Here is a 24,467-nt window from a genome sequence, read left to right on the forward strand (position 1 = left end):
AATATTACTAAAAACGGATTAAGATTTATTTGGAATTTGTTTTGACCCTAAGATAGATTCCACTATAGATGTATAATCTAATTGTTGTGATTTAAAGTTGTCTGAAATAATTTTGTGTGGTTAAATGACCAATTTGATACATAAAATTTGCTTCATTTTGCTCTTGATTTGGGAGGATTTTTTTTTTCTATCTTAATTAAACTTTGTTTATAGTTAAGAAAAGCATCTATAGGGTTCCAAGTCTAACAAAACAAAATACATTCAGAAAAGTCTAGTTTCTATCCCTGGCCAATCCATCCATTTCCTCCCTCCCTGTACAAGTAATCATTTTTGTTGATTTACTCTGCCATTTCTTTGAATTATAAACAAATACATATGTATTTCTCAGACAGAGGGCACCATGCTATCTATTTTTTCGGCACCCTGCCTTTTCCACTTAACAATATACCATAGAAATATACAGAGATCCTCCTCCTTCCTTTTTATAGCGACAGAGAACCCACTGTATGGACGTCCGGTAATTTCTTCAACTATTGGTGGACATTTGGGTTGTTTCCAGTATTTGCTATTACAAATAATGCCACTATGGAAAGCCTCGTGCATATATCTTTTCTTATTTTTGCCTGTGTATCTTGGGGACAGAGCTCATAAAAAGAATTGTTTGGTCAAAAAATAATGCACATGTAATTTCGTCAGATGTTGCCAAATATCCCTTCATAGAAGTGGTACCGTTTTTACATTCCCACCACGAAGTGATATGTTTTACATGCTGACTTCAATAAGAAAAAAAAAGCTCTCTGAAATCTCAGGGTCCTTAATTAAAAATCCCTGGGGTTTTTAATTAAAACTAATTCAATTCTCTACATTTTGGACAGAGGAAACTATTTTTGAGAAAGGGCAGTAATGTGCTCAAGGAAATAAACTTATCCCCAGCCTTTCCTGACTTACATGCACACTTTACACATAATTCTCTCTCCTCTAATTATGTCAGAGAAGTGAGGCACAGTGTCAAATATTCAGGTTGAAAATATAGGTTAGTTTGGGCCTCTGTGAACCACAATTGGTTCCCTGAGTTGGAAAACCAAAGTGCGGAGGGGTGGGGGCTGCTTCCTTTCCTAATCCCTCTTCATCCTTTTCACAAATCACAGATCTAACGTAGTTTGAGTGCTGGCTCCTAGCCACACCCACACCACGGAAGAGCACAACCCAAGTATCCCTTTGCTGTGCCCTCCCAGCATCTGAGATTAGGCGGCACGGAGACTTGGTTGGCACCCCTTCTCCCTTCTTCTAACGTCTCTCGTCTGGCCCCTCCCCTCCCTCACCACTGCCACAACCTTAATACAAGTAGCTAACATTTAAGGCCTCTTAACATACATGATCTCATTTACTCCTCACAATAACACTATAAGGTGGATGCCCTCTCAGCCCCATTTTACACCCAAAGAAACGGATGTGTACAGAGGTTAAGGAACTTGTCCAAGGCTACACAGCTAGCAAGCAAGCAGGGAGCCAGGACGCAAACCCAGGCATTCCCACCGCAATACCTACCTTTTACTGTCGTGCTGTGGTGCTTCCTCATTTCGGATGCTCATTACCTAAGTGTAGAGGGGCCTCCTAACTGACATTGCCACCTCCAGGGGCACACCTACACACACGCACGCACGCGCTCGCACACACAAACACACCCCTGCTAATTATCCTCTCTTTCCCCAATACCCATGTAATCTTCCAGAACACCAATCTTATTACATCAGACCCACGCTTACAAACAGCTACTCAAAAGATAACATCCAAACTCTTTACCTTGAAAACCATGGTTCGGTGTCACCAGCATCCTGCCTTATTTCACATCCTCAGCTCTAACTATCCCCCAGCTACCCCATCCCATGTCAGTGCCCCTTAATTAAAAACACACTCTGACCTCCAGCCCAGTGGAATTCCTCTGAGGCTGCTAGTTCACCATGGTCTTTCTCATCTCTGAAAATGCATTTCTACCTAGGATGCTCTCCTCCCATCTAGACCCCTCCCTCCTCCATCAACCGTCAAGCCTCTGGGCATAGATGCAAAATCAGCTCAGCGTGACCTCCTCAGACAGCTGGACCAGTCCTTCCTGCAGCCGCTCCTTCACCTTCCATCACCCCTCCCTCACCTGCTATAACACGGGTCTCACCCCCACGCCCTCTACCCTCTCAACCCTGCTCTCCACCTGCACTCATAGCTAATCATTTATTAGGTTTTCTATTTGTTTGTCCTTCCAGTATTTTTATGCAACTAAGGCAAATATGAAATCCATATATATTCCTACTCTCCCCTTTTCTTACACAAAAGGTAGAAATGTATACACTTTCTGCACCCTGCTTTTCCCCCATATCCTTGAGATTTCTCTGTAACAGCACACAGAGATGGTATGGAAGGATGTGGCCAAATTTATTTACTAATTCCCTGTTGCTGGACAAGTGGCTGTCCCAGTTCTGGGGCCCTCGTTTCAAGGGATTGAGTGTGACCGAGACCTTTCTGCTCTTTATCCAACGTCAAGGTCCCACCAGATGCACAGCTCAGGTGTCTGCCAAACAGAGTCCAACTAGACCGGTCACCATCAGAGCCAGGCCACGATAACAGTCAGCGACGCCTGGGCTGGGGGAGCCGCCCAGGTCCTGCACCTTCGTTTACTTCCAAGAATCACACAGGAGCAGAGGCTATGATCTCCCAACATCTTGTACTTTCATTTCAGTTTCCTAAATCACAAAACTCAGATCCTGGAGTCACACATCATTCACATCCCAGGTGAGCTCAGAGAAGAAATAAATGCCACCATGTAACAATGCCTAAGCTTGGCATTTTTATTAACAGTTCATCTAGTCCTTTCAGAAATATTTAGTGAGCTGCCTCTAGTATTATTCTTAGGCTGGGGCGGGGGGAGGATCACTAAATAAAACTTCCCTGCTCTTGGAGAGCTAAATGGCACAGGCAAGGTGGGAGGAGGTATAATAGACAATAAAAACATAATAAGTAAGCAAAATTATGCAATCTGTTAGAAGATGACAAGTGCTATAGAGAAAACATGGCAAAGTAAGGGAGATTGGCTGGGACGGTGCAGGAGGCAATTTAAATCGGGTAGTAGGACTGGGTCTCATAGAGAAATCGTGGACAGTATCTTATTTTCTGGACAACTCCTTCTTGTGGCTGCCACAGGTCAACTGTCATTACCATTGCCGCAATTAAACTGTCATTATTGCAAATGTCAAGGTAATAACGAAGTATCCCGGTGTTGCTGTTGCCTTGAGTTGTGTTGTTTTAGAAATTGCTTGAAATAAGGAGCGATCCAGAAATTTCTATCATTGAAAGCTTTGATGCAACAGAGTTTCAGGAGTGTTCCAGGTGGTCATTTCCACCAGATCTCTTATTTGGATCGAATCTCACAGAAGAAATTCAGCCTGGAATTTGCCTGCACCTTTAAAGGCACGATCAGATCCCTGGCTAGAGACGACTAAGTGAGACAAAAAAGGCTGCATTTGATACTCACGTATGCAGCACCTTATTGCTATCAAAGCACGTGCACGTGTCATCTCACTGATTGTTACAACAAGCCCCACATTCTGTACCAACCCCACACCCTGACCCCCATTTAACGAACGTGGGACCTGAGACTAAGTGCCTTACCTCTGCTCACACAGTGGACTGAAGGTGGAACCCAGATCAAAGCTCAGGTTTCTTACTTCCTGGGCGTGTGCCCCCCAATTATACTACCTGTCCAAACATAAAGGCAGGGTATTTGTATCTCTCCCTCTCAGACAGGCAAGCTGAACAAAACATAAGTTGGAGAAAACCAAGCTTTGGTCTCTTACCAACTCTCACCCACAAGACCATCCTGAGTGGTTTTTCCCATCACAAAGTGAGTTAGATCAAGTCGTGGTGCAGTTAACTTGCTCCTTGTCTCATGTATTCAACAAACTAGGTGCCAGGGCCCCTGCCAGATACTGAGGACACCGAAACGAAAGACACTGGCTCTGTGCGTAGGACTTCATGGGGTCTTTGGAGAGACCAACAAGAGCTAAGTGTGGGGTACATGCTACAGTGGGGGCCACAGGCATTACAGGAAAGGGGCATCCCCCCCCCGTCCTGCGTGGAGTCAGGGAAAGCTCCCTAGAAGAGGTGAGGTCTACGCAGAATCCATAAAGATGGAGGGAATGATTGAGTTGAGGAGAGAGAAGGTGATGTAGTAGAAAGAGCAGGAGGGCAGCTAAGAGAGCAAGCCCAGGGCTGGACAGCTTAATGGGGGCAGATACAGAAGGGTTTCTAAACAGTCTGAATCTCAACCTATAGGCAACAAGAAGCTAGAGCAAGGCTTTAAGGAAGCAGATGACAAGATAGATTAAGGCTGTGCTGGTGTGGAGAAAAGAAAGATCTGAGGACAGGCCCAGCTGGAGGCAGGGGGAGAATCTGGGAAGCCGGAGCTAAGGCAGTGGTGATGGCATGGAAGGGGGGCGCCCAAAGTGGAGCAGGTCAGAGGCCTGGCTCTGAGCCTGGGCTCTTCAATCATTGGCTAGGGGACCCTGAACTACGAGTACTGACTTAATCCCTACCTACTTCACAGAGTTGTTGGAGGATTAAATGGGATAACCTAGGAGGGGAAGAGTGCCCTACGTACCCTACAGCATGGCCAGAATACAATGCTGTTCACTCACCCTCGGCACTGTGGCATCCGTAGATGCCTCATCACTAGGAGACTTAACACGACACAAGCACATAAGTTTTCTCTGCTCGCTTAACTTCCCTAATAGCTGAGTGGCCTTTGGTAAATCTTGTCTTCCTTCTGGACCTGGCTTTCTTTTCTACAAAACAAGAGAATTGAATTAAGTGATCTCTAGGGTCCCTTCCAGCTTGAAGTTCTGCAGTTGTGTTGTCTTATTCATCTTGTGTCCCACTTCCATGGTAATAACTATTTGTCAAGTGAAAAATTACTGAAGGAAGATTCATCAGTAGTAGAAAAAAACAAACTAAGCTAATGAGTGACCAACCCTGAATACTAAGATGGAAAAGTCTGTGTTCTTTAAACACCTTGAAGGGTCCTAGTAACATGATCCATTCAAAGACACAATAATAAAAATTCAAAGGTGTTTTCACCCCAAAAAACGATTCTTATGTATAACATCTGTGCTTCTAAAAGGTTAAAGTATCATTGGCCTAGATATCTACCCAAGAAAACTAAAAGATATGTCCATACAAAAACTTGCAAAGGAGCTTTTGTGTTCTCTTTCTCTTCCAACATGGCAGCCTCAGCAAAAAAAAAGAATAAGAAGGGAAAGACTATCTTCCTAACAGACTTTCTGGCTGAAAACGGAGGGACTGGTAGAGGAAGCACCTATGTCCCCAAACCAGTCAGCTGAGCTGATGAAATAGTCGACCTAGAAGACGTTTCAACCACTTGGCACAGTAATGGTGACAATGTGACTAGCGCACCTCCACTGACGGCTGATGGCTCCATCCTGCCCACTGCTCCATGGGCTGCTCAGGAACCCAATATTGACAGGAGCCGTCTTCCCAAATTACTACCCTTCACTGCTTTTCTAGGGAACCTGCCCTATGATGTTAAAGAAGATTCCATTAAGGAATTCTTTAAAGGATTAAATATCAGGGCAGAGTGTTTAGCATGTGAACCCAGCAATCCAGAGAGGTTGAAAGGTTCTGATTACGCTAAGCTTGAGGACCAAGAGTCCTTGTTCGATGCCCTGAGCCTCCATGAAGAGTCTCTAGGTAACAGAAGAATTCAAGTGGACATCGCTGATCAAGCACAGGATAAAGACAGAGATGATCGTTTTTTGGCCGAGATAGAAATCAGGATTCTGACAAAAGAGACACAGACTGGAGGGCCCGTCCTGCCACAGACAGCTTTGATGACTACCCACCTAGAAGAAGAGATGACAGCTTTGGAGACAAGTATTGAGATTATTATGATTCAGACCGATACCGTGATGGGTATCGGGCCAGTTATTCTGAAGGCCTGTGCCAGAACATGGATCAATACGAGGCTGGTGTCACTATGATGACAGAGGAAGCAGAGACTATGACAGAGGCTATGATCCTGGGCTAGGCAGTGGCAGAAGAGCATTTGGTAGTGGGTACCATAGGGATGATGATGACAGAGGAGGTGAGGACCACTGCGAAGACAGGTATGACAGACACGATGATCAATCATGGAACTCCAGAGATGATTACTCTCGGGACGATTATAGGCGTGATGATAGAAGCCCCCTCCCCCAAAGACCCAAATGGAACCTACAGCCTCAGAGCACTCCTAAGGAAGATGATTCCTCCAGCACCTTCCACTCCAGTCGAGGAGCCTCTATCTTTGGGGGACAAAGCGTGTTGACACAGCTGCTAGAGAACAAGAAGTAGAGGAGTGGCTACAGAAGGAAGAGGAGAAACTGCAGCATCAGCTGGATGAGCCAAAACTAGAAGGATGGGCTCGGGAGAGACACCCAACCTGGCGAAGTGAGGAAAGCCAGGATCGGGACAGATGATCAAGGACAGGAAGTGAGTCACCGCAGATGGGGCCCTCAGTCAGCCACATCTGGCAGAAATTCGAGAAGGAGAGTAAGAAGTCTCTAGAAAATGAAATACTCAATAAGGAGGAAGACCGTCACTCTCCAACTTCCAAGTGTTCCAAACCTCAATGGCCTCTAAAGGTAGTGCCAGCCCATCCACCAAAGGAGAATGCTTCAGTAAAGCCAAGTTCTAACCCTCCTGCTGGGCCTCAGAGCTCCGACTCAGAGCAGCCATTGCCCACAAGTGGTGGTGGGGGGAAGCGATTCCAGCTCAACCATCTGGGGAGGGGCCAGCAAGGAAAGATGAAAATAAAGTGGATGAGGTGAGTGTCCCAAAAGGCCACAGTGGGAACTACAGCCAGGGTGTAGGAGATGGAGGGAACAAAGACCACCGGAAGGAGTCAGATAGGAAAGGAAGCAAAAAGGATCAAGACTCTCAGTCCGCATCTGAACCAAAGAAACCTGCAGACAATCCAGCCTCCAAGTTCAGTTCTACAAGCAAGTGTGTTGCTCTCTCTGTTGATGCGAAGGTGAAAACGAGGGAGAAGATTACACTGAATAGACCGATACATCCTGTGCTTTTTCTGAGTCTCTTGCTACCCTGGAACATTCTAGAACAAATCAAATCTCTATCCAGACAAGACAAAATAAAACTCAGCATCTCCTGGAGACCTTTCTTAACTTCAAAAAAAAAAAGTGAAATTCTCATGCATGCTGCTACAGCCTTTAACATATTGAACGAACTAGAGAATTACCAATGTAGCCAGAGAAAAAGAGGCTTTTAACGGAAAAGTTGTAGTGCATTTTTATGACACATGCAGTTGCCTATGTGATGAGTGCCTAGGGGTCTCCATTTAGCAAAATGGCAATGACAGTGACACAATGTCTGGAATCTGGTTGGGCTGGAGGGTAGGTATGAGGAAGAATGTGAGATTTCTATCCTTAATTCTTATTATCCTAATGTGGCATAAGAATGTACTACATATGAATAAACTCTCCATCCTTGAAAGGTAGATTTAGTCTCTGAAGTTGTTCTAATCTCCAGGAGGCTGGCAACCTCTCCTCTTACTTAAGTATGAGTTACTGGGGCCAGCCTAGAAGGGGATTCCTTTATTTTTTACCCCCCAGTGGGTAGCTGGGAGTGAGTCCACAGGCCACTAAAGAACAGGACTTGGTGACTAGTAAGTGGGAAAATCCTGGTTTGAAAAGAAGCTTTGGGGAGGTGATGAAACATTTTGCACCAGTAATAGGGAAAAAAGGTATGACCTCCAACAACCACATGAAGGGACTTCCTGGAGCAGGAAACACTTAGGGTTTGTAGGAATTCCCAAGTCTTTTATGTGTCCTAGTTTCTCCCTTTCAGGAACTTTATTCCTGAGAGTTCAAATATATACACACTCTGTTGAAATACTGAAGCTTTAAAAATGTAGGGGTGGCCCGATGATTCAGGTGGTTGGAGCACCGTGCTCCTAACACCGAGGTCTCCGGTTCGATTCCCACATGGGCCAGCGAGCTGCGCCCTCTACTGCTAAGACTGTGAACAACAGCTCTCCCTGGAGCTGGGCTACCATTAGCAGCTGGAGCTTGGTGTAAGCTGTGGTGGGCTGCTGTGGGCTACCAAGTGCTGCCGGGAGTGGCCAGCAGCCATCGTGAGCAGCCAGCAGCTGGTGAGAGCTGCCGTGAGCTGCTGTGAGCTGCCAACCAATGACCAGTGACCGACTGCCTCAGCCAGGGGAGCACAAGGCTCCTAACACCAGCATGGGCCAGGGAATTGTGTCCTACACAACTAGACTGCGAAACAAGGGCTTGAACCAGAGTGGGGCGGGGGGCTAAGAAATTTAGACTCTCATCATCTTATGTTCCTCGTGCTATTCTTTCCTATTACTTCTCGAAAAGCAACTTCTGTGGAAGCCACATACCGATCTCCCAGGCATTCTCCATCAGCCCCTGGGAGCTATCAAAGGAGGAATCACTGCTTTTCTCAAGTACATCTTGGCTCCTTCCTGTCTTCTGACTCTCTCCTGCTCCTGCTCCCATTCATCCCTGCTTCTGCTTCTTTGACCCCTTTTACACCTCAGAAAACTTTAAAATGAATGGTCTCAGGTGGTGAGTAAGGGCGGATAAATGGGGACAGTTAAATTGGGAGCCTTTCTTATGACCTTGATTGGGGTTTTTTGTTTGGGGCATTTTATTTTGTTTCGTTTTGTTTTAAACAAGTGTTCTTCTCTCCACTGAAAGCTCACACCAATATTTGCATTTATAATGTGGCCTAGACCAATGTGTGGTCATTTTGGGTTTTTTTTTTTTTTTTTTTTTAGCTTCCCCCAGAATAAATGATAAGGGAGAGAACTGGAAAAAAAAAAAACCTTGCAAAGGAATGTTTGTTTATACCAGCTTTATTTGTAATAGTCAAAAACTGGAAATCTAAATATCCACCAATAGGTGAATGAATAAACAACTTATGATAGATCCATAAAATTGAATATGACATAACAATAAAAAGGACCAAACTTTTGATACATATTTTTTAAAAGATGAATCTTGAAATCACTATGCTGAAAGAAACTCGACAGAATGGAAGAAAATATTTGCAAATCATATGTCTGATAAAAGTCAGGTATCCAGAATTTATAAAGAACTCTTATGATTCACAACCAAAAGACAAACAACTCAAATGAAAAATGGACAAAGGATATGAATAGCCATTTGTCCAAAGAAGATACACAAATAGCCAATAAGCACATGAAAAGATACTCAACAGCATTAGTCAGTACAAATCAAAACTACAGTGAGATAATACGTTATACCTGCTAGGGTAGCCATAATTTAAAAAAAAGAAAGTAACAAGTGTTGACAAGGTTCTGGAGCAACTGGAACTCTCCTTCATTGCTGGTGAGAAAGTAAAATGGTGCTGCCTCTTTGGAAAACAGTTTGGAGTTTCCTCAATAAGTTATATATAGAGTTACCATATGACTCAGCAATTTCACTCCAAGATATACTATACCCAAAAGAACAGAAAACAGATGTTCAAGCAAAAACTTGTGCACAAATATTCAGAGTAGCACCATTCACAATAGTCAAAAAGGGGAAATAATCCAATCTATCAACTGATGAATGGATAAACAAAATGTTGTCTATCCATTCAATGGAATATTATTCAGCAATAAAAAGGAATGAAGCACTGATATATGCTATAACATGGATAAAACTTGAAAACATTATGCTAAGTAAAAGAAAGCCTGATTCAAAAGGCCACATATTATATGATTCCACTGATACGAAATGTCCAGAATAGGCAAATTCATACAGACAGAAAGCAGATTAGTAGTTGCCAGTGGCCTGGGGGAAGAGCGGGGTGGAGGGAATGGGGAATAACTGCTTAATGGGTACAGGGTTTCCTTTTAGGGTGATGCAAATGTTCTGGAACTAGATAGTGGTTATGGCTACACAACATTGTGAATGTACTTAGTACCAGTGATTATAGTTTAAAATAGTAAAAATGGTAAATGTTGCATCATGTGTATTTTATCCCAAGTTTTAAAAATATTATTTCTGAAAAAAATCATTATGCTGAGTAAAAGAAGCCAAGCCAAACCAAATAAAAAAAAAACACAAAAAACAAAAAAACAAAAAAAACAGAGTACTATGATTCCATTTGCATAAAGTTTTAAAAAATGCAAACTCATCTATAGTGATAGAAAGCAGATCAGTAATTGCTTAAGGGGAGGGGATTAAGGGAAAGCAAGGAGGATAAATTATAAAAGGCAGTAAGAAACTTTTGAGTGTGACAAAAATATTCTATTATCTTGATTGTTTGATGGATGTGCAGTTTAGTATATTTTAATTACGCCTCTGTAAAAAGACAAAAAAGTTTTAAAAATTACCATTGGACCTCTAAATTCTTAGACGTACTAAATTTCTATTTGAAATATGCTGAGAAACTCACTGTTTAAAGGTCTTTACTATAAACCCTTTCACATGTCAAAAGCAAACAATCCTTTCCTGATTTATTGATTCTATTACGTCTGGTTTTTACATGCCATGGTTTCTTAAAGCAAAAGAACACCTGTAACAATGTCTGCTAAGACCTTTCAAGAAGTACATCTGGTGGAGACTAAGCAAGCTTGATGTGGCTGTGTTTCAAGTCAGGAATTCTTTTTGCTATAAATAGGAAGGAACCTAGGACACTTTAATCATTGCCGAATCCTGGTTTTCTGAATTGGTTCAGAAATGTCTAGTAGAACTTGGCAGACACTCACTTTGCAAATCAAACTATCCTATCTGTTATTATTTTAGCACATGCTGAGAGGATTATAAGTGTTTATATACTCTCAGTGAGCATCAAATTCAGATCTTGCCTAACATGCATAACAAGCAGAGTAAGACAGCGAGTCAATGCCAACGTCAGATTTGCTCGTGGAATTTAAATTGGGATATGGATTTCACTTTAAACCGAAAGGCATACTTAAATTACAAGAAAAAGGCGGGTGGGGGAGAAACCCCCAAAAATGGTTTTAATTGGATTGCTCAGTTTGTCCCAAATTAAATTTGACCTACTTTCAAATTTATTTCAGCAATATTTTTCTATAATATTTTCTTTGTAAATGATGGGTTTTCTAGAAATTATTTTGAGGACACGGATATTTACAGAGATGATATGATTACCTGAATATACATAACATTTTCCCATCCCAGCCCCACCCCACCGATTCTTGCATAAATATTATTTTTCTTTGCTTTGCTGAGTCCTTGTAAGTTTGTGACTTGATTTCCTCATCTGTAAAATGGGGAAAATAACAGCACTACTTCAGGATTATTGTTGGGTTAAATGATTAAATGGATAAAACATACACAAAGTGCTAGAATAGTAGCTGGCACACAGGAAGCCCTCAATGAATGTTAACCATTATTCACTTGATCTTACTGTTCCCTTTTACAGATGAGAACACTGAGGCTCAGGGTTAGTGGTGGCAAAGCTGGTTCTAGAACACAGAGCCTGCTCCTGATTCTTTTAACTTCTCCACACCACTTTCCCCACCCATACATATTTTCTGCATGAAAATAAGAGTACTAATCTGGAAGAGGCAAAAATAGCTATGTAACTTAAATCTAAAAAGCATGAACAAACTGGTAGTCACAGACCAGCTCCAGGACTTACCCACTTTAGGCTCCAGGGCAAGTCATCAGTCATTTTTAAAGTCGACTTCATATAGTGATTTTGAAAAGGGAGATAAAAGGTTTTTTGCAAAGAGTCACTATAGCTTTAAGAGGGTGCCAAAAAAATTGTGTGAGCTAGCAAAAATTACATTAGCATCCACTCACTGCCATTAGCATTAAAGGGAGTTTATATTCATTTTGTATGGACATTAAAAAGGACCGCAGCCTGTGACAGAATGCCTGCTGTAGAAGTTAAGTAGGAAGTAGCTAGCCCATCAGTTAACTTACTATCAAGACAGGACTACAAAAATCCAGAGGCTCCAGATAATATGTACGGGCTAGTACCACACAAGCATATTTGCAAGGCTGTCAGATTTCAACTATATCCATTCTAAAGTGATACTTCGCTATCATTTCAATTCCACATATTTCATCGAAAGGGCTTTTTTAGAGTATTGGCAAATTAAAAGATAAAACCACTAGACAAAAGTTTGTTGGAAAACAAGGTATTCAGAGGGTCTCACCGTATTACTCCCACACAAGTCCCTCATCACAAAAAGAAAAATGCCCCATTATGATGGAGAGAGCTGGCAGTAAGCACGTTAACTAAGGGAATCAGACGTAGTGGAACACACATCGCCCACTGCATACCCTTACCAAAACGCTTAACCTGAATCTGGTCAGTAGAAACAAGAGACATGTCTGGATTATGGTTCATTCTATAAGACAACTAGCCCGAAATCTTCAGACATGAAGAACAGAAAAAGGCGAGTACACTTGCTAAATGAAAAGAGACGTCATAAACAAATGCAAAGCCAGAGATTTTTAAAAATACCCATGAGACATTTTTATGACAATTGGAAAGTTAGCAATCTAGTGTTTATTAGAAAAAAATTACTTAATTACAATTAATTTCCTTAGATTTATGGTTATGCCACTTACTTGCAAATAGTTCAGGGGAAAAAAATGTGATGCTTAGTTTCAGTTTGGCAGATGGAACAGAGCATGAGACGCGTGGGGAGACCTAGTCTACTACCACACGCAAAAACCTATGGGGGAGAGCGGGGAGCACATAACATACCCAAGCGTGCGTTTCAAAATCTCACTGGGGGAGTGATCAGACTAGAGCCGGTGGATACATAGTTTAAAAATGCTCTCCATTTCACTTTCTCCCATTATTACAAAAGGGTAGCCTGGCAGAAAATGCAATAGACAGAAAGATGGGGATTCCTATCCCAACCTGATTACTGTCTTGCTTTGTGACCTCAGACAACACAGTTGACTTCTCTGATGCTCACTTGCTTTACCAAGTGAGAAAACCGGGAGGGCTGGGCTACAGCAGCTAACAGACGCCTTCCAGGTCTAAAATCTAAAATGCTACTGGGCACTTGAGTCTTCAAAACAGTGCCATACCAATATGAAATGTCTCTCCTATGTTTGTTCTAAAAAAATTGAAACTTTTCTTTGCTCGATTATGAAGTTACTATATGCTCACTGAAAAAAAATGGGAAGTATAAAAAAGAAGAAGAAAAGACAAACCACGATAACTGCACCACCTAGAGTTAGAACCACTGTTAACATCATTGTATGTGTTCTCTGGATGTTTTTCCAGCCTTGCAGGCACACATACACACACACACACACACACACACACACACACACACACTCATACCCATTTTGCCTATAATACATGAGATACCTGTACACATGCCATGTGTAATTATTTTAAGTAAACAGTATTATATAGTCTATATTCCGTATTAATAAATATAAGATAATAGCATCATCCTGATGGTTGAATGCTACAACTGTTATTACATGCAAATGATTTATTTTCTCAACTGAGGAACATTCTGGTGGTTTCCAATTTTTGCTCTTCTAGACAATGCTGCAATAAATCTTCTTAGGTATATAACTTAAAGTCTATAAGTCAAGGTTCAATCAAACAACTCCTCTCCCTTTTTATGCAGATGATTAAAAACTAATATTTCCAATATCAAATAAAGGTTCTCCGTAATGCCAGCAATCAGTGACTTTGCTAACCGGGAGGGTGCAGGGCCCCGAGGAGACCCAGTCCTTAGGAGGTACTGGATACATTTGGTCTCTTCGGTTCACGGAGGTCACAGGGAAACCTAAGGCCCAAGTTCTGGACAACCATGATCTCTTTGCAAAGTGTTTTTCAGGCCGCGAGCTCTGGGCTGGCCGTCTCTGCAGCCCACACTGCTGACTGACTGCATGTCACAGTTTATGGAGTCCAGTCTGCGCCGCGGCCAGGCTCCTAGAAGACGCCCATAGGTCCTGTGTTTACATGTTTCTGCCTCTAAAAACAATGACATCACCAAACACATTCCCACCTGCCTGTATTAAATACAATCCAATTTAAACACATGGAAATGATTGGACCTGTCTTCTGAATTGAAAGCAGAACTCTTTTTGCAAACTCAAGTAGTCAACGTTCCAAGATAATTATTTCAAAATAATTTTTATTTATTACAAATTTCAGAGATTTGAAAACAGTATAAAATGCCCTTCTAATGCTAGCGTCTGCTTTTCTCACTTAAAATTAAGTCACTGATTCAAACAATTCTTTGCAAATGTTGGAGAAAGGATTTAATTCTCTTTTTATGGTTGTTGCTATTTTTATGAGTGATCAATCTCACAAACAGGTAACTGTGTCCACTGCAAAAATATAAACACTATGGGATATATTCTCTATGAGGTATATGGGGAAAAGGAAGGCATTCTACACTGAGGATCACTCAGCAATATTCTTGGAGGTTCACATAATTTTATTCTTGTAAGCGCTGCCATCGATCATTTTCAACCCCTGGAGAGGCTGGATTAGGAAGATTAATTGGCTTGTCCAGGTCACCCACTCCCAAGTTAGGGTTTTCTTTTCCTCTGTAACCCTGTTTGTCAGAAACACAATAATTAATTTAGAGCAAAGATGCTCATTTTACATTGAGCAACACCAGGCAGATCCTAAATCGTTCTATTCAATAATAAACTCAAAATAAACCAAAAGAAGTAACTTAGTGAAATTAATACATCTTTAAAATACATATTACTTTATCCACTCCTTCAGTGTCATGACTCTTGGAGTCAGGATTCAGAGCAGATCTAATAAGAGCCGAAAACAAATTTGGGAAAGAGTTTATAGACAAGCTGCAAAATCAGAAAGTAGTATTTAAGATGTCCAGACGCCGTGAGGGAGGTTTCCAGGTTTGGGCTAGAGCGGGAAGTGGCAACTGATAACTGATGGGTCTTTACTATGATCGAGAGAAAGCAGGTGCAAAGAAAGGGCAGCAGCAAATGGCCTCGTGCATCCTTAAAGCAAATACCCACATGAAAAGAAGGGCAAAGTGGCGTGAAAACTATCTTTATGGAGTGACAACCCCCCTCAAACACATGCACGACCCTCAGCCTTTTGTTCCTGAACACATGGGAAGATTTATTCGGCAAACTGAGCTACAAGTTATTAACACCTCCTCATGCAAGTTGCCTAACGGCTCCCTTTTTGCTCATAAAATACATTCACAGCAATATGTACCATCTCCCTGACAGATCTGCTGTCAGTAAGTTGAAAAGTTGCCTTGTAAATCATCCAGGGACTTATTTATCTTATAAAAACCAGCGGAATATAGGAAAGAGGCGGCTCCATTAACTTGGTTATAACTTCTGCTGCTGTAAAGACCTTATCATATTAGAATATGCATCATATCATAGCAATATGCATCATCTCCAAAACACATAAAGAAAATATTGGAGGAGTGAGGGGGGTCCTTCCCTTCCACCTCCTTCTCAAACAGCTGGCAGTGATGACTTGTCCCCAAACTTGCTGTCTGTAAATGTCAAAGACTGAAACCTTAGTTGGGTAGAATTTAAACAGTGACCACCCACTGAGCCAGGCAAAGTATCAGCCCACTGCCAACACCCCCTTGGTGGTGTTGGAAACCAAATTCACATTCCTGATTCAAAAATGTGCCTGTTTAATTAAAGTCAGGATTTCCCAGTCTTCTCACTGGTGGGAACAAGCAATATTAGGTTCCCAGGATAACACACATATCACCGAGATCCAGTCAGGTTCATTAACCAGAAAGGGAATTGCCATGTGCTTCTTTCTACAAACCACTAATTACCGTCTTTACTCTGATTCTGAATACGGATCACTTTACTTTCTGCAAAACTTTTCAACATGCTCTTCTAAACACAGCTACCAGTCACTCACACCAGCTGTGGATCCACAACTTTCCCTGTTAAAACACACAAAATCCTATCAGTTATACCATTCCAAACAAGATAATTACCAGGAAATAGAAATCAGATTAAATGAGATTTTGCGGCACTGAAGACCCCTTTGAGCTTTTGTCTGGCTGGGAGACCAGGGTGATGAAGGGAGAAGTGAGACGTGCCTCTGAATCTCTCTTTGGAGTTTTAACCCCATCATCTCAAGCTTCTTCCATTCTTGCTTTCTACGTTTAGTTTAATCCATTTGTGCCTTGATTAGACCCCAGTTCCCGAACATTTTGTGGGTTCTTGTTTATCAAAGCTGTGAATGGAGCTATACTGGTTTGTCTACTCGAGGATTGGTTATCGTGGACAAGGAAGAAATATTAGTTTAACTGGAGTCAAGGACTTATAGTCGCAAGAAAAATAAATCAGGGGCAGGGGGGAGAGAAACTGGATAATGTGGGATCATTTCACTGTGAGTCAAATCTGGTAGGTTTCTTTTCCACCTGGTAACTATAAGAAAGACAAAGAGATCTTAACAGATCTGAGGTCACATTACAACTGACAGATTTGGGCTTCTAAAATTATTAGTTTGATAAACTGCTCAGGAGGTAGCAAAAGAATGAGGGGATAGAAGAATAAAATGGGTGATAAAATTTTTCTTTCTTTTCCCTACAGCACTGCCATTAGAACAGCTCTGTGTACACCATATGTACAGTCATTTACCATGACTAATGGGAATAATGTACTACATTTCATAATACTGATCTCTTTGGACATTTGAGAAAAACTCATAACTGGATGGCTACCCTTACTATCTAAAAATGCTTATCACAACAAACCCTTAAGCAAAATTTCCTTTAAAACAAATACCCTTAAGAGGCTTTCTAGAGAAGCAAAGAAACTTTGCAGAATGCTAAGAGCCCACCCTCTCTTCTTCCCTGTTTTGGGTAAACGCTTAATCCTCTCAGATGTTTTCTCCTGCTGAATGCTTGTATTATGTGCAGTTTAAGATGGTATTTAAAATTTTCAAAATTCCTTCTACAATTGTATCCCTGTTTCCCCTAAAAATGGACTAAAACTGATGTTAGAAACTGACACAGATGTTAGAAATTCCATCCTTTTTTCAGAAAAGGACCGAGTATGAGTGAGGTAATGTCCCTTTTGGGCAAATTCTCATTTTCCTCCCCAGTTCTGGATGTAATTGTCAGCATGTCCATCAAAGTGGGTGGACATCCCTACAACCTGCTTGCATGTCACTCCTGAAGAGCTACATGGAGATCCTTTCCAATGTGGAATGTCTATAAAAGTGACTGCAATCAGAGGACTCCTTGTAACATTTTCTATTCTGAATCAGGGGATCACTGTGTTTTGCTCTGAAAACAGTCGGCCAAAAAACATAGTCGGCCAGTGTAACTAATGCCATGCAGAAGGTTACAAACTTGAGAAATTAAAGCTGGATTTATACCTTCGTAAGTCACAAACACATGCAGGTGACACTAGCTATCAAATGCTAAAATAAAACTTTTTCAGTTTTTATAATTGATTTTTATTCAATGTTTATTAAAATAATCTGGAAAGGAACAAATAAGTCATCTATATTCAAATTAAATATGAAGGCTGATGTCATGCATTAGCCAGGAAGGAATACTTTGCTTCGAATCAAATAATTTCAGAAAATCACCTATGTGTTCACCTCACAGAAGGTGTATGTGCTTGTTTGGTTAATTTTCACCAAGTTAGTAGTTGCATCTGACAACTGACTTCAACATTTCACGTAGAATTGAGTGGCTCTGCTTTCATTCTGGAGAGAGTTTTAAAACTATAAGCCGAAAATTTCCATTTCTAATGTTCATCAAGGTAAATAAATAACTTCTTATAAATCAAGAATTAGGTTTGATTTCAAAGCACAAAGTTAAAACATAAAATATATTGGAAATAAAATATTGTGAATGTTTGTGGAGATAAATCCTTATAAAACATTCACCAACACATACCAGTCAATATTGTCTTACTTCTGCTAGTATGGAGAATATATTTTAAGTCCTCAAATTATTCTGATTTCTAAAATTCATCCCAAATCTCCTCTTAAAGTGTTATCTATATTTCTTGTTGCCCAAATGGCTTACATAATGCTTTACATTTTATCCAGCAATACCTCCACATTGGCCAACTGAGAGAATGCACGTTTAAAACAAAGATCTGACAAGATGTGAGCTATATGTGTCTAAACATTGCTGATAGTCTATACAGGTACCGCCAATATTGGCCAGGAGTCAGGGGTTAACGAAAGCAGAAAGGTCATGGACAATTCTCGACTGAAACCAGGAATGCAATAATAAGAAAACTAAATATGCCGAGTAGAACAAAAGTACTCCACAGAAATTAACTTTCGACGTAGTCTTCATAAGTACCGACACTGGCTTCCATAAAACACCAAAATCAGTCTCATTATTCATCATCACCTCATGTGCTTATCAACATAAATGTATACAACAATTCTCTTAAGACCAAATATAAGTTACATGAACAGGAACTGATTTTTACTATGATCGTGACGTTTATTTGACCAAAGTCATTGACTTTACCCGAAATGAAAGCCGTTATTAATGAAAATCAATAAATGTGGACATTAAGTAGTGAAAAAAATTCTTGCAATCCTTAAACGCTACGCATTACAAAGACTGATATCTTCATCATTGTGAAAGAGATTAAAACTTCTCCCCTTATAAATTACATCATAACCCCATTAAAATAACTAGAAAAAAAACAAAGGTCCCGCCATAAAATTTATTTCATATGCGATCTACTAGAGGAGATTTTCATCCAAAGTCCTTGCTCACAAAATTCCCAAATCAAGAGGCTGACAGCTCATTTCGCAGCTGAGGGCAACCTCCCCACTACATTTTCTCAAAGATGGCTGATGTAAACAGCACCTCATAACTTCAGAAAAATGGTTGCTCAGATTAAATTATGCAAACGTAGTTTCAAAATAACATGCTCAAGTTTCAGCGCATTAAAGGTGGACCTGCAAAGCATTTGCCATGTTACGCCTGGTTCCAGTGGAATTTCAGTGGGTATTGAGGGGAGCGCAAACCCCACATCATCCTTATAAAGACTGAAAGATAAGCGCATTAAAATCAAATCCCATGGGCACAGTCACCGCCTTGGACCTGGCTCCTGAACACTGATCTGTCACCAGTGCAAAACAAGGCAGGCGCTTCTTGAGGTCTCCATCCTGGACTTCTAGCAGAAGGGGGCCATCTTTGAAAAACTCAGTCTTATGTTTTAAAAGTAAGATATTCAGAGATGGAATTTTCAAAATGGGGATGAATTTACAAGGTAAATTATTTATTATATGGGGTAACTGAAATGCACTTTAAATGATCCATTTTTCACAACATGGCATTTATTTTTGACCTGACAACATTTCATAGTCAGACACCCATTTACAAAGATTTTTCTATGAACATAAAATTCCTAGTTTTTTTTTTCCTACTTAAAAGTAAATGATAGGAAAACGCACGGTGATTACAATACGAAAGCAAATTCAGTAAACTTAATGTGTGGCATAATCTGAAGCCACAAGACACTGGCCGGGCCAGAAGCACATCAGATGTTTCCCAATTAACAACTGGTCAATTCATTTATTCAGTAACTATAAACTTTAGGTTAAAATTTTTTTTCTCTGTTGCTTTATATTTATATTAAAAACTAAAGAGACATTTTAAATAATGATGTACATAAACTGTCAATCATATTTAGTAAGTCTTAGCTGAAATAATGTGCAAAACAATAGGAACAGAATAGCGATATAAAATATTTTAATTTTCATACAGTTGGAAAGTTACTAGCAGTTGAAAGTTAACAAATTAAAGCAAAAGTTGTCATAAATGGAGCTTTAGTATTCTGCCAGTCAAAAAAAGGGAACCATTTTGTTCTGAAATACGATACCAGCATTCTTTCAATTTTGAATTTGAAAATTCTTTGAAAATTCATTCTTTGAAAATTCAAAATTGAATTTTCACTACTTCTTTTATATAAATCAGTCGTAATAACAGCATTGAAGTACCATTTACTTCCATTTACGTCCCATCACTGGTTATTTGTCTGACTACATTTTAACAAGTTTATGTAACTCAAAGCATCCATTCAGCAGCGCTGAAAAACGTCTGCTCCGTTCCATACGACTGATTTTGCTGTACTTGTGTGTATTTCTCTAGTTTCGTCAGTTTCGCCCAAGCGACAAGTCATTCAGACTTTCCTACATTGCTTAAACTACCTTGGGGGCCTTCATTACAAGCTGAGGGAAACCCTTAGGAGAATAAATATCCTTCAAACAAAACAGCATTCTAGGCCTCAAACTGTCGAACAAAATCTTGAAAGAACAAACAAAATGTCACCGTTTTACTTTTTGGTCCCCGGGTGGGCAGAAAGAGCTTCTCTTCTCAGGGCCTGTGGACCACCCCAACCTACTCACGCGCTGGGAAAGCCGGCTGGAAAATTCACCACCCAAGTCGCACCGGTCCCCGAATCGCGAGATGGTAGGTAATATTAATGGAAACCGGTTGCGCGGCTGAGAACTCTTTGCAAGGGCCTTCTTGAAAAGCGTAAACACGTCTTCAGGGCAAAGCAAAACATGTTTACAAACCCTCACCACCCTCTTCGCCCAGTGTCACTGGTTGACTTCAGGGGCACCGTTCGGGTGGTTTCTTGGTGGCAGCATTTCACCGACGCACCCTTACGCGCGTGCACACACTCACACACGGCTCTCCATACATTCCAGCGGCCCCCTGGGACCAGAAACATGAAATACAGTCTCTGGTCCATTTCTCCCCAATTTGGGCTATTTTAGTTCAAAATATCCAGTAACATCCCTGAAGGGAAGAGAAAGCGGATAAGGAAAACCAACGTTACTTTCCCTGAATAGCTTGGTTTTCCTGTCCCCAACCTCACAGCCAGAATGACAGCGACTCTGCTGGGAGAGTGGGGAGGAAAACTTCAAACGCAAGGCGGCCGAGCGAAGTTTAGCAGGGACTAGAGAGATGAAGCCACAGAAGGGGGCGCCTGGGGCGTGTCCCCCCAAGCGCACCCCCGCCCCCGCTCCTCTCTCTCCCTCCACTTACTTTTGGATGATCTGGGGTAGGCCCGCTGGGGGCGGAGGCGGCGGCGGCTGCATCCCTCGCGGGCCCGAGGGCGCTGGGGGCGCCGGGGCACCCGGCATGCTGCGGGCATCTCTGTCCGGTTGCTCAGGGCCGCTGGGGTCCGCGTCCTGGCTCATGGCTGCGGCCAGCACCATGTGAGGCGAGAGTTGCCCCGGCTTGCGGCGACACTGCGCGCGCGAGGGGTGGCCCCGGGGCACGGGCGCTCACTGGCCGGGGTCCCCGTGCCCAGTACCCTTGTCCTGCCCGGTGGCGCGGGGAGGAGACGCGAGGGGCGGGGAGGAGGCAGTCCCGGCGGCGCCGCCTCCTCCTCCTCTCGCTGCTCCCGCTCCTCCGACCGGGCCACGCGGGGGTGGGGGCCAGGGGGCGTCTCCCGGCCGGCAGGCACCGCTCGGCTGCCGGGGGCTGCTCGGCGCCCGGGTGGTCCGGGGAGCTCTGACCGCGGAGCCTGGACGCTGCGAGCGGGCAGAGGGCGCGGCTTGCGCCACCCACCAGCGAGCGCCCTCAGGCCCGGCTCTCTGCAGCGCAGCGCAACCGCGTGAGGCGGCCAGACGCACGCCAGCCCGCCGCCGGCCGCCCAGCTCTCGCCTATTCCCGGAGCGCGGCCTTGCGCGCTCCTGCCAAGCGGGGCGAACCGAGCCAGTGCGAAGTGCGCGGGGCTTGGCACCTTCTGGCGGCTGGATGCCGGCCAGCGCCACTCCCGGCTGAGGGGCCCCACCCCGCGGTGGACAAGCTTGGACCCTCCCTCAGGTCCGTGGGACTTGTAACCCCAGGTCTTAGATGACCAGGCCCGAGGGCTCTCCTAAATAGCAGTTCCAGCTGCTGATTTCAGGGGTCCCCAGAAGCAGCCCGTGGGGCAGCCGTGGTTTCCTTTCACCTTCCCCCCCTCTTCTCTAAATGACCCGCCACGATCCCGCGACCGCAAGGACAAAACCAAGCGTACGTTTTATTCTTGTTATTTGTTGGCGAAATCTCAGTGGAAATGTAAAGGATGAGAAGGAAAGAGTTCGCCGACTTCGAACTGCCACCATCCCTGCCTCTGAAGTTCGGTTGGTTGACGGCGCGCGTGTGTGCGCCAGTTCACCTGCACACTCGGGTTCACAGTCGTGCACGCGGGCATCCTGCGCTGAGGAGCCACCACGCGAGGGGCAGCTTGATATCCTGACGCGTGGGTGGGGGTCTGGGGAGGCACCTGGTGCCGCAGAAACATCTAAGACCACGGAAGCCAACCAGGAGATCCTTACAGTCCATCGGGCTCACTGGCTTTCTAGACGCTGACACTCGCAGCCTCAGGAAACAAGGAAAAGTATCTTGGAAGCCAGAGCGCACGCCAGGGTAACCCCCGGCCTGGAAAGAAGTTTGCTGAGGGTCTCAAACCCACCCGTCCTCCTTCCGCAGCCACGCGGAGGAAAATTCTGGAGATGAGTTCTCGGGTACCTGACAACTAATTGAATTTCCTTAAAGGTGCTTTCTTCTCTTTGCAGACTGAGTTCTTGTCAACTTCCCCTCCAGCCTCAGGAAACTAAGCCTCCCTTGATTTCTGTCACCCTACCTAGATCTCCCCCTCTCCTCTCTCTTCCTTCCTTCCTTCCTCTTCCCCCCCCTTCCTTCTTCCTACAGATAAAATAATACATCAATTCCTTGTATTCATAAAGATCGTCACAATTCTCAAAACTGAGTCTCACCAAAAATCTCAGGTAAAGTGATATTGTCGTCCCCATTTTGCAAATGAGGAGGCATCAGGGAGCTTTGTTCCACCAAGGCTAGTTTGAGGCTGCCCCAAAATGAGCCTTCTCAGGTTTTCTGAATGGTTAATTCAACATCGTTAGTTTCTATCATGTAAGTGCTGACTATGGTTTCCATAGAATTCCACCTTCTGGGGAACCTCCTTGTGGAGAGAAAGTACCTGAAATTAACATTGCCGCTCTCCCAGGTACTAAAACTAAAATTTTCGCCACGCTTGCATTAAAATCTCCCTCTGAGAATCTTCCAAAACCTTTATGTAAGGGCTTTGTAGTCAACAAGACAGCTGTTTTTACCAGCGGAGTGACTCAACTTCTGTGAGTGCCAGTTACCAGATTAGGTAAATTGAGACCCTGGCTTACACAGTCAATTAGGATTAGAGATAATGTATGTTGTCTAGCTGGTGCAGGAGGTATTCAATCTGACAGTTATTACAAACACAATTCCTTATATTTCAACCTTATAGCCAAATAGAACAACAGATCTCAAACTCTAGGAAGCTGAGTGCCTGAAAGTCACAATGTTGGTATAATTAAACCCACCCCCAAAACATTTTTACTGGCAAAAAACAAAACACACACACACAAAAAAAAAAAAAAACCCCGCATATTATATGGGTGTGGCTCTCTATGTCTCAAAAATAATGTGTCAGTATAGTGAGCATAATAACAGTGGGTAAATCTAGGTACTCTTTGGGCTTCTCTGGCATCCTTTGTGTAAATTTGAAATTTTCAAACTAAGGAAATGGAAAAATTGATAACTCACAAGGTGTTTTTCAAAAATCCCATTTCGGGGATTATAGCTTAATAATTGCAATGTATGTGTTACGTAGTAACTCAAATTTCGATGGAAACAGATACAAAGGGAGAGGGGAACGCTGCAGCAGAAAACCTCAAGCTAGTTCATGTCCTAACTAAGATCCCCACAAAATGTTGCCCAAGATAAAATTGAATTAGCATTTCCATTTTGCATGTCTAACATTAAGTGTATTAAACAGTTCCAATGGAAAAATACTTTCTTTACTTATGTTTTCTCACTTCTTTCCAGGAAGAATGAAAAAGATCATTCACTGGGGCTGCAGCCATTTAAGAAACTGTAGCTGTCTTGCTGTTGTCTGTCTTGTGCCCTTATCGCCCCCAGCACCCCAGCGTATCTTCACAGTCACAGAAGTGAGAGAAAGGCAGTGTGAGTCATCTGACTTGACAAATAGGGAGCGTGACTTGGAGCTGAGGGCTGGTGACATCTCTCTCTGTTCCACTCTGCAGAAGTATCCCATCCCTCCTCACCTACCAGCAAGCTATGGTCAGGCAGGGAGGCTTTGCTATCTGTGACTATATTGAATGTTAAATAGGAGTCATCTGCTAGCGTTTTCATAGCTCCTTACTTCATGCTCACAGTAACCCCATGAGGTAGCTATCATGGTCCATTTTAGAATTAAGGAAACCAAGTCTCAGATAGCTATAAGAACTTGCTCCAGGTCACCTGGCTTTCAAGGGGCAGAAGCAGGACTGCAATTAGGTCGACCTGACCCCAAAACCTCTCACCGCTGCCTCAGTGCCAAACATGGAGCTGATGCCACCTGTCTTCTTTTACTGTGATGCTACCTGCATCTTCCAGTGGATGTAAAATG

The 24,467-nt window shown here is 42.8% G+C and overlaps 1 protein-coding gene and 1 pseudogene across 2 annotated transcripts in view; one reads left to right on the top strand and one right to left on the bottom strand.

Annotated features, from left to right (window-relative positions):
• Window positions 1-21,837, bottom strand: part of RBM20 (RNA binding motif protein 20) — a 184,043-nt gene extending 162,206 nt beyond the window's left edge. Inside the window, exon 1 of one of the 2 annotated variants that reach the window (XM_019725113.2) lies at window positions 21,059-21,837. In XM_019725113.2, coding sequence (XP_019580672.2) covers window positions 21,059-21,231 — 173 coding nt within the window. In that variant the 5' untranslated portion in view covers window positions 21,232-21,837. Of the gene's footprint in view, window positions 1-20,412; window positions 20,702-21,058 lie in introns of those variants that run through there. The other variant, XM_074339075.1, reaches the window with a different exon arrangement.
• Window positions 5,268-7,107, top strand: LOC109443858 (eukaryotic translation initiation factor 4B; annotated as a pseudogene).
• Window positions 21,838-24,467: the final 2,630 nt, after the last annotated feature.

This window comes from Rhinolophus sinicus, linkage group LG07 (assembly GCF_036562045.2).
Source record: "Rhinolophus sinicus isolate RSC01 linkage group LG07, ASM3656204v1, whole genome shotgun sequence".
NCBI classification, from domain to species: domain Eukaryota; kingdom Metazoa; phylum Chordata; class Mammalia; order Chiroptera; family Rhinolophidae; genus Rhinolophus; species Rhinolophus sinicus.